At 35.5% G+C, this 14944-nt stretch overlaps 1 protein-coding gene across 6 annotated transcripts in view; it reads left to right on the forward strand.

The window, feature by feature from the left end:
• Positions 1-14944, forward strand: part of PTPRM (protein tyrosine phosphatase receptor type M) — a 966854-nt gene that overhangs the window by 374962 nt on the left and 576948 nt on the right. For all 6 annotated transcript variants that reach the window (XM_051970436.1, XM_051970437.1, XM_051970431.1 and 3 more), the window contains exon 4: positions 8705-8783. In XM_051970436.1, the coding sequence (XP_051826396.1) occupies positions 8705-8783 (79 nt within the window). The remainder of the gene's footprint in view (positions 1-8704; positions 8784-14944) is intronic.

The raw sequence follows: 14944 nt of genomic DNA on the forward strand, positions 1-14944 counted from the left end.
TTTGATTTGACTGAAGTTGTTGAGTTGGCTTTTAGACTTTTATACATAGCCAAAAAGACAAATGCTGTATTAAAGAACAGAGCTTTTTGTTATTGCCTGGTGTTCAGCTAGGTAGTAAGATAGATAAGAGTCCTGGGCCTAGGATTCAGAAATATCCAAGTTCATGTCTAAACGGCTAGAAAAATTGTGCATACCCTTTGCTCCAGTAGTGCCACTATTGGGTCTGTTTCCTAAACAGATAATAAGAGAGGGAAAGGGATCCACTTGGGTAAGAACGTTTGTAGTAGCTCTTTCTATAATAGGAAGGAATTGGAAATTGAGTGGATGTCCATCAATTGGAGAATGGCTGCATAAGTTATGGTATATGAATATAATGGAATATTATTGTTCTATAAGAAATGATGAGCAGGCTAATTTCAGAAAAATCTGGAAAGACCTACATGAAGTGATGCTGAGGAAAGAGAACCAGGAGAAGATTGTTTTGGTAATAAGAAGATAATGTGATGATCAACAGTGATGGACTTGGCTCTTCTTAGCAATGCAGTGATTCAAAATTCCAATAGACTTGAGATGGATAATGGATCAGCATCCAGAAAGAGAACCATGCAGACTGAATGTGTATTTGAACTTAGTATTTTCATCTTTTTGTCTGTCTCTTTGTTTGCTTTTTCCTTCTCATGGCTTTTTCTCTTGTGCTTTGATTTCTTCTTGAACAACATAACAAATATGGAAATCTATAAAAGGATTGCATGTATGTAACTTATATCTGATTGCCTCCTGTCTTGGGTAGGGGGCACAGTAAGGGAGGGAAGGAGAAAAATTTGAAACACGAGGTCTTACAAAAGTGACTGTTGAAAACTATTTTAAGTATATTTAGAAAAAAATCAAATACCATTGAGGTTAAAAAAAAAAAAAGAAATACCTAAGTTCAAATCTGACCTCAGGTCCTTAGTAGCTGTGTGACCCTTGAAAAATCCCTTAACATTTGCCTCAGTTTCTGTAGCTATTAAATAAGCTAGAGAAGCTCCAATTCCTTGCCAAGAAAACCCCAAATGAGGTTATGAAGAGTAAACTGAAAAGAACTGAAATCGAATGCAGTTGTTGGAGGCAGCCTCTTTCTATGTGGTCTGTGTACTAGTTTTACTGTTTTTGTTGTCATTTCCCATCGTTTTTGAAGGGTGCCGTGATATCAGGGAGGTGATGCCATGACATGCAAGTAAATTGGATTTGAGGGAGGGAGGGCTGTGCAAGGTCATCTGCAGCACTTTCTCCTCCAGAGCCATCTGGGTCCAGTGGCAAGATATAGATTAAAAGGACTGGAAATGGCCCTGGATCAAATGGCAGACCTTGGCCTTTTTAAGCTAAAGGCTTCAGGTGTAATACAATTCTATGGAAAGGATAAAATTCTCTGTATGGTATGCATACATATCTCTATGTTATTTCCTTATGCAAAGACTGTACTACTGGGTTCAATGAAATATTATAGGTAAAGGGAGGATGTGGATATTTCTTATAGATGAGGGTTAAAGACTTAATTTGGATTGGGTGAATGCACAATTAGCTATACCTTTTAAACTAGCAAGAAGAGAGTAGCCACCCAGAGAAAAACGAAGTTGTAGGAAAAGAGATTACTCATTCTTGAAAACAATAGAAAACTTGGTGATTTATTTCTTATTACTCCCTCAAGACAGAGGAGAGTCTATAACTGATAGGGTGAGTAAAGATCAATGGTTAATAAAGTCCCTAATGGTTAAACACAGATAAGGAAACTGAAGCACTCTTGTTTATTGGTGTCTGACTCCTTGCAGTTCTGTTTGGTCTTGGCTAAGGCACTGGAAGCTTTCTTCCATTTCCTTCTCTAGGTCACTTTACAGATAAGAAAACTGAGATAAACAGAGCTAAATGACTGGTCCAACTTCTTACAGCTAGTGTCTGAGGTCAGATTTGAATGGAGCCTTCTTAAGTCCAGGCTCAGCACTCTGTCCACTGTGCCATCTACGGGGCCTAAAATTGAAGTACAGAGAAGTCAAATGAGGTCCCCTGACCTCACATACAGTGTTTAACCTTTTATCACATGCTAATTTTGTCAACACATTGCCTACTCACTTTGAATTTTTGACTTTCCCAGGAAGGAAGACTTTGTTCTCCATCTTAACTAAACTTTCCTCACAAATTCTGCCTTAAGATATAATGACCTCAAATCTTAGGGAATCTTCTTCGAGAAGGAAAAGTTTTTTGTATAGTATCCGAGAAAGTGCTCTTTTTTCTTCTTTATTTTGTTCAGACTTTTCTGAAATTTTGTACACAGACCACATAGATAGAGACTGCCTCCAACAACTGCATTCGATTTCGGTTATTTTCAATTTACTCTTCATAACCTCATTTGGGGTTTTCTTAGCAAGGAATTTTAGCTTCTCTAGCTTATTTAATAGATACAGAAACTGAGGCAAATATTAAGTGACTTTTCAAGGGTCACACAGCTACTAAGGACCTGAGGTCAGATTTGAACTTGGGTATTTCTTTTTTGTACTGTTCAAGAGATTGAGCAAACATTATTCAAAATTAAACAAAATTATGTTAACAATCTCTGTTTGTTACCAAGTTCTCCCAAGAGACTGTGGGCAGTTCTCAGTTATTTTTATCCTCGTCTGTATACCCCAAACATTCATTTTGGGAAAGGAAGGGAAAAAGGGTAAGACACTAGTGTTTATACCTTTAAATTTGAAACTAAAATAGACTGTATATACCTTTAAATTTGGAACTAAAATAGACAACTTATCTCCTGGCTGAAATGTGATTAGACAAGATGTTGTCTGGATGCTGTGTCCTAAAATCAATATTTGTGGTATCATTTCTCTGCTGCAGATAAATATTTAGTCATTCTCAATCAATCTTTCATTCATTTTCTTATTTGTAAAGAACAGTATGGATCTTGGTGTATTGTTTCCTATAATGCCCATTGTTTCTGATGACATTTTTTTGTCCCCAGGATCTTGCTTTTTCAGAGAAGGTTCTTCTGTGTATAAATTAAAACTGTAGCAGTTTTACATTTACCATGTGAAAAGGTACAAGATACCATTTTTATTTTTGAATTAGCATACCTTTTAGCCTTGACCAAAAGTAGCCCCCTCAAAAAAAAAAGAAAGGAAAAGAGAAAGAAAAAAGAAAAAGAAAAAAGTTCCAAAAGCCAGTTATAGGAAATTGTAAACGATGACTAATTAGCAAAGCTGCAAGTTATTATTTTTAAAAAAATAACTAAATTATTTTGGACAGTATTATCTGGAAAGCCCAAGAGAACATTTCTTAATGTGGGTGAAAGCTACTAGTAACTGTAAAAGACATTAACACTTTTAGTTAACTGAGAGTACATTATTCATTTTCTGTGTGAATGCTGTCATACCAGAATGATTCTTCTTTTTACAATTTTTAATTTCACAGCATTTGTACAAAGGTCTGCTTCAGAGTAGCTTATAGTACATTGTCATAAAAAGACACTTGATAGTGAAGTATACATAATAGCTAAGGATGGCAGAATTTATGATTTCTCCGTTTCCAATGTGAAATCCAATCCAGTTTATTAAGTATTTATTAAACACATACTATGTACCAAATATTGTTCCGTAACTTCAAAAAACAAGTCCCTATCCTCAAAAACCTTTTATAACAATTTACATATTAGAGACATATGCCCATGATAATTAGAGATAGTGGTGCTAAAAACGAAGATCAGAAATGGCAAGTTAAAAAAAAAACAACAACTTCCTTTGAATGTTTGGAAGTAACAAAGTTAAATGCTCTCAGTGCTTGTGATACATATGTAATGTGTTTTGCTTTGACCCTGTTCTCTCAGAATGACCTGTTACATTCTATTCCCATTCCAGGAGGGAATTGGGGAGTTTTTTTTTCCCATTCATCAGATTTAAGCCACCACCAGTGATTGCCCTCCCCCAGCCCCTCATTTTAGGGGCTCTGTGCCTAGTATTCAGGTAACTACTTAAAATCTGATTAGCATTTATAAAACTATATTTACTTAAAATATATGTCAAAAACTTATAAGAAATCCCCCACCCACCCAACTCTTCAAGGGCTTACTTTTTTTTTTTCTCATTCCCACACCAAGGAAATTAGGTTCTTTGTTTGATTCAGTTCCTACATAGCATTAGTTCCTTCAAGTTCAAGTTCAAGGACTTTTGGATTAGTGTCCAATCCAGCCTGGATTTCTGGACAGCTAGATACCCATAGTTTGAAGTCCCAGGTTCGAGTCTGTTCCTTATACTAGAATGGAAAAAGATCAAGAAAAATGTCTAAACCTCAGGTCCATTTTTGGAGGGTTTTTATGGCCTAAAGTAGAGGTCTTTGTAGCCAAAGGAGTGGGGTGAGGAGTTTTATCATCCTCTTTTGCAAATTCAGGAAGAACCTTGACAGCACTCAAGTCAGGCAATTTTGGAGATGTAGATAGCTCTTTCCATGTTTTGGGGAGACGGGAGGGACAAGAAAAGCTATAGCACCAGTCAATCAATTAATCAAACATTTGATGTACCTGGCATCTTGCTAAATGTTAAGGATATAAAAGTAAAAGACAGTCTTTGTCCTCAAAATGCTTACAGTCTAACTGTCCAACACCAAATGTCCACACATGTACCAGTGTTCCTTTCTCCTAGAAGTAGATCCTCTGGCATTTCTGGAGTAGATGACTCTAACCTGCGGATCTAGGGAATCTCCTAGTACAGAAAATAATTTTATTTTGACTGATCATTTTTGAGTATATATTTGGAACTATGTTAACCCAGACACATATGCACATACATGTATGTGTATGTGAGTATGTGTGTATATATCTCCATACCCACATATATAAATAAATGTAAAAACACACACAGATATTTCTCCCTCTTTTCTACCCCCAGTCTGAAATTATTCAAAGCTAGCACTTGCCAAGTTTAAAGAGATTTAAGTCTAGAAGTTCTTACCATAACTAGCAAGGGTAGTCTGTTAATGATGTGACTTACTTATAGGTCAGCAGTTGGCTTTTCCATGTGTTGTAATGCATGAGGTAGAAGATGAAGTAGTCACAATCATAACTGCAGAAACAAGTAGGCATTTGTTTGATTATATTTCTGGGCTCCCCACATTTTTTAGCCTTCATGGTCCAAACTAGAGTAATAGTGATAGAACTTATTGGGCAGAAGGTAGCAATTTGCTGGTGCTCCTGAGGTCTTTTCTGTCTCCAGAGGAATTAAGGGAAAAATTTATTTGTTTCCTATCAGGCTTTCTATCAAAGTGTGACCCATTTTATTCCATGCAGAAATTCAGATCTGTTTTCTGTCGCCTGCTTTCTTTATCAAAAGATAGGTGTGATTTTGCTGGTAAAAGGCCATATACTTTTGTACATTGCTTGAGCCTTAGCTAAAGTATATTTTAATTACAGAACTCTTTGATTATCAAAATATACCACTTATATGGCAGCTAAGTAGAACAGGAGATAAAGTGTTGTGTGGAAAAAAGAGAAAAGGAAAAAAAATAAAGGAGGGACAACTAGATGGTGTTGTGGATAGAATACCAGCCCTAAAGTTAGGAGTCCTTAAAAGATTTAACACTTAGTTTTGTGACTCTAGATAAGTCACTTAACCCCAATTGCCTCATACACCAAAAAAGAAAAAAGAAAAAAAAAAGAAAAGATAGTGCTGGGCCTGAAGTCAAGAAGACTTCCCTTCCTGAATTCAAATGTGGCTTTTTGGTAATACAGTCAAAAAACCCTTTTGGTTACAGTTTCTTATAGTAAAATGAGCTAAAGAAAAAAAAATGGCAAAAACAAAACGCCAAATACAACCAAACAACAACAGAAAAAAATTAATGAAATCATTCCTCATGTGTACTTCCTTATTACCTTTCATCTGTCACTTTATTGTACAGGTATAAAAATATTGTAGTAATGGTAAAGTTTTTATGTTTTTCTTATCTTCCCAACTAGATTGAAACCTTTTTCAATCAATTAATCAGCAGACGGTTGGGCATTAAAAGTCTCTGAGAGATTAAAGCAGTTAGAAAATTTGAAAATCATTTTTCATGGGGATACTCCTTGAATGCACACAAACAAAAAAGGGCACTATGGAAAAAAAAATGGGGGAAAAAGAAAAGATGATTCAGGAGAGGGCTCTGGAGAATATTCATAGTAAAGGAGATGGGAAATTATAGAGAGGTTAAGTAGATAGGAAATATCAAAGCTATAGGCTAGGTTAAGAGGAGTTGACAAGTTAAGAAAGTTAATATTGTATTTTAAAAAATAGAGGCAGAGAAGGCAAATAATTCTTTCTAAGAGTTGTGAAAAGGAAGAAAAGTGAAAGGGAGGAGAGATTTGGGATGATAACTTGAGGAAATGGTAAAGTCAGATGAAATTTTTTCTTTCATTTTTAAAGGGTTTGTTTTGGGAACTGAGAAAAGAATCAAGAAATAAAAAAGGATTGGAAATGAATTAGAGAAGGGAAACACTTAATTCCTCCCTCCTTTAGAATGACTATTCCCTTTTTGCATCACCTTTTCTATTTTTTCAGTGTTTTTTCCTGCTCTATCCAAAACACCATCTAGTTGCCCCTGCTTTTTTTTTCTTTTCTCTTTTTTCCACACAACACTTTATCTCCTGTTCTACTTAGCTGCCACATAAGTGGTATATTTTGATAATCAAAGAGTTCTGTAATTAAAATATCTGCTCTCAGAGGTTTCATAGAATATGTTTCTCGATGTGTTCAAGTAGAAGAGTTAGCCTTAACCAGAAAAAGAACTACATCATCCTTAGAGAATAGAGTAAAAGAAGAGAGGATGAGTGAAGATATTAGATAAGGATTGAGCAATATCTGCACATATGGGGACCTCCAAACAGATGGCCTTGATTTTCTTAATAAGGCAAAATCAAGGACATCAGTGGAGACAGAAAGGGTAAGGGTGACCTGGGGCACTTAAATAAGGAAAAGAAGAGTTGGAACAACTGCTGAGAGTAGAAGGATAATCAATGGAGGAAAAATAACAGGATTTCCATGAAGCAGCAAGAGTGCAATTTTTAATGGACCCTCTGGACATAGTGGTGTGACTTCCTCTTGCTTTGTTTAGTGATTTGGGAGTGTGATTAGAAAAAGCAGATTGTAAGTACGCATGTGTGGGGGGAAGTTAAAGTGAGGTGAATTACCCAATACTGAGCATGGACAAGTCATAAATAATGGGAACAAAATGGGGTAAAGGAATCAAAGGTAGAAGAAAATATGTAGTTGCATCAGTTAGGGTCAAGATTTTGAAGGGGGAATATTGAGCTCTGATCTGACTTTTCCATGAACAATAAATTTAGAAGTGAATGAGAGTGAAAGATAAGAGTGATAGTATATTATCATTAATAAAGGGATTTTCAGATTTTAGAATCATGGCTCTAGCACAGTGATGGATAATAGTGAGATCTAAGAGAGGAATGTTCCTATGAATGGCTGTGGTGGCATGAAAAGAAATGGAGGGAAATGGAAACCTGGGAGACTCTAGGATGAAGAAATAACAGAAAACTTCTTATGTCATTACTGGAGAATAATAGGAAGATAGGATATCTTATAATAAGAATAATAGAAATTGGTTATTCAGTCATTTCCGTTGTATCCAACTCTGTCACCATTTGGGGTTTTCTTGGCATAGATATTTCCTGATTCTAAGTTCAGGGCTCAGTCCACTGTACCACCTAACTGCCCATTTGAGTAACACTTTATAAATAAAAAGACATTTTTATAAATAAAAATGCACTTTACTCATATTATCTCTTTTGCTACTCACAAGCATAACTCAGATGTAGGTCTGCTTTTAGCAGTTAGTGGTAACTGACACATATATCACTTCATGATTTTCAAATACTTTGTGTGCTTTATCTTATTTTATGCTCACAAAAATCCTTTAGGAAAAGTCCTATATTCTTTTCATTTTACAGTTGAAGAAAAAATGTGGGAAACATATAATCTGTATTGGATTGCTTAACTGTATCTGGTGGGAAGAAGAGAGGGATAGGATTTGGAACTCAAAACTATTTTAAAAAAAATCTTAATGTTTATTTGGGGGGGGGATGAACTATTTTATAAAAAATGATAATACAAGAGTCAGAGGACATAAATAATTTGCCCAGGACTACACAGTTAGTAAGTCTCCTTCCTTTTATTGACAAACTCCTAGAAAGAATCATATGTACTCACATTCTCTACTTCCTTAACATGTACTTATTTGTCTTCCTAGTTTAATCCCATCTCTGATTTTACATTTTTTCTACCTAACTAATCTCTCTTATCATTTCCATTTTAGGATGATCAACTACTTTATTCTCCCTTTAGAATGTGTATTCCCTAAGGGCTACCCCTGAGATATCTGTTCTTTAGCAATTTTTTTTGTTATTGATCTTATCTGCTCCCTTGGTTGCAAATATTATCTCTATGAAGATGATTTTCAAATTATATAACCTGGTTTAATCTCTCCTAAATTAGGGGCAAGATTCAAACCTAAGACTTTCTTTATCCAGTCTACAAAACTGTTTCTCTAATTGAAGTAACTTGCAGGGAATGACAGTTATTAAGAAGTCTCAACACTTGAACCTATGTCCTATGATTTTGTGCCTAATGCTCTTTTCAGTGATGTAAACAGATTGTTAAATTTACAGACCTGCTAATGAAAATGTCTCTTTATTTTTCAGGTAATTTTTGAAGTGGTAACTTCCGGACATTATGGCTACCTAGCTATTGACGAAGTGAAGGTGTTAGGACATCCATGTAGTAAGTTACTTTCAATTTACTTGAAAACCCATCATTGTTTTCCTGTATGAGTATTTTTCAGAATATGTCAAAATACAGATTTAGGGTTGAAACAACTCAGGCTGAATGTCCCCTTTGAAGAAATCATGGGAGCTACTAGTGAAGTGGATGTCATTAGGTGATAGGCTTTGCTTTATTGTCTCCAGCACAAAAGTTCACTGTAAAATTATATAAGCTGCTCAAGCAGTATTTATAAACCTGGAAATCCAAGAAATCAACCAGTCTGCTGTTAGCCACAGTAATAGGTTTCTACCTTCTCATGAAGGGATCTACCAATTTATCAAAGGAGAATATGAAATTTTTTTTCAGAAATCTATAGTGCTTGAGAAAACTCTGCATTTGTAAGCAATACTCTCCCCTCACTTAAGTGATCTAAACTTTTAGAAAAAATCATTTGCTGAAGAGCAGATATTTCCTTAATGATAGGTATTCAAGGGGCTTTTGTTACTATGGGGAAATTTTTTTAAAAAAGCAAAACTCCTTAAAATCCTTTATTTCTTTTCATAAGCTTAATTACCACCTCTATCTGTGGGCTAGAAGCTTGTTTATTTGGTAGGTAATTAAGAGTAAGAGAGTCTTTCTGGAAATTTTACTAGGAATTCAGAAGTTCTAGCTGTGCACCAATTTCTGAAACGAAAACTGGGTAAAAATTTGACAAGATGAAAACCTTCCATTGAAATTGTACTCTTTATGTCTCACAATTTAGTCTGGAGAATGATGAGTGTTGGTTATCATCAGTTCAGTTGACTTTCAGGGAAATGAAATCTACTGAGATACTTTACAAAAGTTTAGACAGTTATACAATGAAAAGATCTATCAAAGATCCTTCATGTGAATCAGGTAAGGCAGTGGGTTTCAGTGAGCCTTAGAGAGTGGTATAAATGTGTGTGTGTCAATGATATAGTGAGATTCAGGACTGGGAAACATCATCCTCCATGTGACTGTACTTGTACACAAATGGATCATCAGACCCATCTCTTAAAGGATAATTAGATTTGAAGAGTAGTAGGTAATAGTATAATATAAACTTGGCAGGTTTCCATAGAGTATCTGCGTTTGGTGATGTTCTGTTTTACAGTTTTATCACTGACTTTGATAAAGATACAGGTAGCATGCTTATCATATTTGCAGATGATAGGAAACTAAGAGGAATAGTTAGCACTTAAGGTGATAGAGTTAGATCCAAAACTATCTTGACAGATTGTATCTAATGAGATTTTTTTTCCCCCTCCTTGGCCAATATAGTGATTTTGTCAAGAGTTCTTGTACAGTAAACTTTCTCTACTGATGCAAACCAGTACTTTATCCACAATGTAGAGGGCTCACTGAAAGATTAATTGACTTACCCAGGCTCACCCAGCCAATATGTGTCAGTTGTACATATTTTCCTGACTCTGAGGTTGGCTCTTTGTTCACTATGTTACCATTGTCCCATATGTAAATTAATTTGGATAAATGTGAAGTCTCATGCTGAGGCATAAACACTTAACTTTGTGAGTGCAGAATGGTGACAGGTATGATTAGAAAAAAAAAATTTGCCTGACACTAATTGGACAGTTTTAGTGGACTCTAGGCTGATGTGAATCAAAAACAAAAACAAAAACATTTAGAAATGAGAAAATACTCATGTAATCTCGGGCTCTTAAAGAAAGCCATAGATTCAAAAATATGATGATAGTACCTATGTGGTCTGCTTTGGTTAGTTGAGTTTTTGGGTTCAGTTCTGAGTTTCACAATTTCAGAAGGAGAGTGATAATGTGAAAAAATATGGGTGAGGACAACCAGGGCAGTAAAAGGTCTTGAATTCATATCATATTGAAGATTAGCTGAAGAACTTAGAAGTGTTTTGCCTGGAGAAAAGCGGTTTTCAAATATGGAGGACTGCCATATAGAAGAGATTAAATTTAGATTTTTGCTTTTGTTTCTGTTTTCTTATTTTTTTTGGGGGGGCAAGATTAAGGGTTTGCCCCCGAAAGAATCAGGAGTAATGGGTAGAAGATATAAAGAATCACATTCAGGTTACCAAGATGATGTCCTAATGATTAAAGTTCTCAAAGTATGTAATACCTGACTCTGGCAGTGATGAATTCTCCGTTCTTGAAGGTCTGTAATGACCTTTAGGTCATCTTAGTATTCAGGTATTTTCAGTAGGGATTAATATCAGAAATGGATTAGAGTAAAAGACTACTTGCTATTGTTCCTTTTCGCTTTGATCGTCTGTGATTCTTTGACAGAAAGCCAAGCAGGTCTCAAAGGTCCTCAGACCTACTTTAATAACAGAAGAATACCTTTATTGTAGGGGCTGGTGAGTACCTGTGAGGAAATCTTGTTCCATATGCAGTGACCTCAGGGAGAATAACATTAACTTCTCTACCAAATTCCCTATACTTTGGGTCCTGTGGAGTAATGTTCTATACTTATTGGGATTTAGACCTGGAAGGGGCCTTAAAAGTCATTTAGTTTCATTCCTGTCTTCCCTTTTACAAATAAATAAACTGAGACTTGGAGAAGTTAAATGATTTGCATACAGCTGGGATTTGGACTCGGGACCTTTCCCATCCAGATCTGGAATCAAAGGTCCCAGATCTCTTGGATCATGTGACCTGTTCAAAAATGATTTGGTCTTTTTTATGTCATTGTGGGAATGAGTATGAATAAGGATCATCCCTACCCAGACTAGGAGAATCTTTTGTCAGATTCATACTTCCCCAAAAACATGTTGTATTGGCAGATTGTACCATAAATGATTATAGAATAATACTAGTTTGTTATTTTATTAATGCTATATTATTATAGCATACTAATTATAAAATAAAATGCTGTTTATTTCACTGTTGTTAAAGTGTAATATACTTCTCAACGTGCTTTAATTATTTAATTTGATTCTTTTGTAGTAAGTAGAGAAATTATTATTCTTTCATTTTCATATGAAAAAAGATTTGTTTGCGATACAGAAATTCAATGATTTTGCCCACGTTATATAAATGTCAAACTCAGTCCTGTAAGCAAAATTTTCCACCCTCTGTAGTCCCATATCCTTTCCACTGCTATTCCACATTGCTTTTCAGAAATTAATGTGAATATACTTTTATTTAAAATCAAGTAAGAGGTTATCACATATAAAATAAGATCCTGTGATAAGGATGTTACCAGTTTAGTGCTTGGTGACATCACCTTCCAGGGGTTCTAAACTTCATTATATCCTTTATCTTCTCTGCCAGCTTATAGCAGAGAATATGAGAAATAGTTCCCTTCTCCTATTTGTGGGGTGTGAGGTAGAGTTGATTCTTGTTCAGGTAGAGGTTAGACAAAATGAACTCTACCTTCTAATTTTTTTTGAATATTTTTTTCAAATATATTTTTTGAAGTGGAACATATTAGTCATCATATATTAACAAAACTAGGGGTATGTATGATTGAACTTTTAAAGGAATTTTTTGGAGGGTAAGGTTAAAGACAGAAATTGAACAATGCCATATCTAATTGAAACAGCAGGGAGAATTTAGGAAAGCAGAATGTAATTACCTGAACTGGAATTTAGCCAGAAAACTAGAATTAACACCTTTCTCTCCACAGTCTTGAGAAAAGTATCATGGGACTTTATAATTAGCATAAGTGGTCCAGGCCTTTATTTCACATCTCATTTGGAATACATCAACTCTTGTTCGCAGCCCCGTCCCAAAGCAGGGGATTTGGGGCATGGAGTTCAATGCAGCCAATGAAGAAAGAGTGTTAATTTCTACTCCATCACTGAATTCCTGTGAGGTCTCTCCTGCTGAAAAGATCTGATGCTGTATAGTTCATGAGCTAAGAGCCCAACTTATATGGTTGCAGGAGATAGAGCTATGTATATGTTATCTCCTTTGGAAAATGACAGTGCTAGTACTTAATTGACTGTGAGAGCTACAGAATTGCCAAGCTGACTCTGTAATAAGATGATGTATGTTTCAAAAGCAAATTTTTTATTCTCTAGGTTTTTTTATGTTGCTGAAAAAGGGCATTCTCAAAGCTCTCTTTTCCTGAATGAAATGTTTATGGTCAAACCATGTATATACAAAATTTAAGGATGGCAATAGTGCAAAGCCTTGCAAATTAAAAGCTTTATAGGTAATGTTTTAAGGAGTTTTTCCTCTTAAAATATCTTAATAAGAGAAGAGTATTTTTGAAAATTTAATGCTTATCAAATTTAAATCATAAAGGGGCATAAATATTTCATTTTTGCAAATGGAAACTATCACCTGTTCTTTCAAAGCTGATTTAAAATTACAGAACCTCATTTAGCTCATTGTAAAAGTTCCTGCTAGGATTCATATAGGTTTATGAGCAAGCATCATGCCATTAAAAAATGTAGCTTTTCTGTTACTGGCATAGAGTGCCTCATAAAATTGGTTTTAAAGTTAGTGGCAGCAAGATACACAAAATGCTTGAAATGTGAAGGTGCCTGTGCAGAATCAGCATCTCTGTTGTTTTTGATCTACTTACTTATAACAAACATAGATAGTCTTCATGGTTTGTACTTAGAAGTAAATCACATTTTGAATTTGTTTTTGTACTTCAAGCAGAAGAATATAGTGAAGTGTTTTATCTCCTTAATACTTCTGTTTCCTTGTTGGTTTTCTCAAGAGGCTTTGACCTGTAGAGAGATATATTTATATAGTAAGAAAAGAATACAAACTGGGAATTTTGAGACCTGGATTCAAATTGTGGCTCTGACTCTTTACACCATGTCACTGTTGGCAACTTAGTAAACTTGTTCCTCAGTCTTAGTTACAGATTAGGAAAAATGATACTTTTACTGTCTGTCTCACAGAGCTGATTTTATAAATTTAGGATGCTGTGTTTCTTGGTTGTTCAGTTGTCGGGGTTTTTGTGTGGGTGTATTTGTTTTTTGGTAAAGATACTTGAGTAGTTTGCCATTTCCTTCTCCAATATGTCCCCATTTTACAGTTGAGAAACTGAGGCACATGGTGGGCATGTGATTTACCCAGACTCACACAGCCAACAACTATCTAAGACCAGATTTGAACTCATAACTTAATGTCTCCAAGTCCAGTGCACCACTTAGCTGTCCCATACTGGGTATAATATTCTTGTGAGCTATTATTCATCTCTTCTTAAAGTTGTCATTAATGACTTTTATCTCTTTAGATTCTTTATGTGACATGCAAAAAAAGGGAAAATCTATGGTGCCAGAAATAGCATAGTGAAAAAACGTTATCCTACAGCTCTCCCAATCAGATGGGTTTCCAAAGCTACTCCACTCTTGTTGACTTCCTGAAACCAATCTGATTGTAATTGGCCACCTCAATCCTAGGCTAAGCTCCCTTTGGTCATTGTTTGGGTCCTGATTAACTCAGATTAAATAGAAATTACAGAAATCCTGAGGATCTTCCCCATTCAGATTCATTTATTTTTTTATTTAGATTTTGGGGGGCTAGATGAAAGAGGAGATTCTTTGTCTTAGTTGCTACCTAGCTTAATCATTGATTGAGTTCTATCTCAGTCAATCTGAGACCTGTGGAAGACCTAAGCTTAAAAAGTTTGAGGTCTCCCATTGCATCCAGGGCCATCTCCAGTCATCCTGATCTATTTCTGGTCTTTGAATCCAGATGGCTCTGGAGGAGACAGTGAGGCAAGGGACCTTGCACATCCTCTCTCTCTTAAATGCAATTCACTTGCATGTCACAACATCACCTCCCTGATGGTCCCTTTTGAGAAGGAAGGACAAACAAGATTATTTTACTGAAAGCCTTAAGAGCCTTTATTATTATCTTAATGAACTATCTAATATCTTAAACTTTTTTTTTTCTCCTCAAGTGACCCTTTCTTGTTCCCAAATTAACTCCAACTTGAATTTGCTGGATACATTACCTCTTGTAATTCTCCTTTTGCTTTTTTCTACTTGTAGCCCCAGAAGACTACCTCAGAATACTCCACTTTTTTATTCTTTCCTTTCTGAATCCTGACACTAAGCACCTTCCCCCTTCTATTAAGTTTACCCTTTGGTAATCTACCACTATGTCTCCACCCTTGCTACTGTTTTGATTATTTCCCAGAATATGCAGCATTCATTCATCCACCAAACATTTGTGTAGGGCAGCTCAGGGTCTGAGAGTGAGAAG

This window comes from Antechinus flavipes, chromosome 1, assembly GCF_016432865.1.
Source record: "Antechinus flavipes isolate AdamAnt ecotype Samford, QLD, Australia chromosome 1, AdamAnt_v2, whole genome shotgun sequence".
In the NCBI taxonomy this organism is placed as follows: Eukaryota; Metazoa; Chordata; class Mammalia; order Dasyuromorphia; family Dasyuridae; genus Antechinus; species Antechinus flavipes.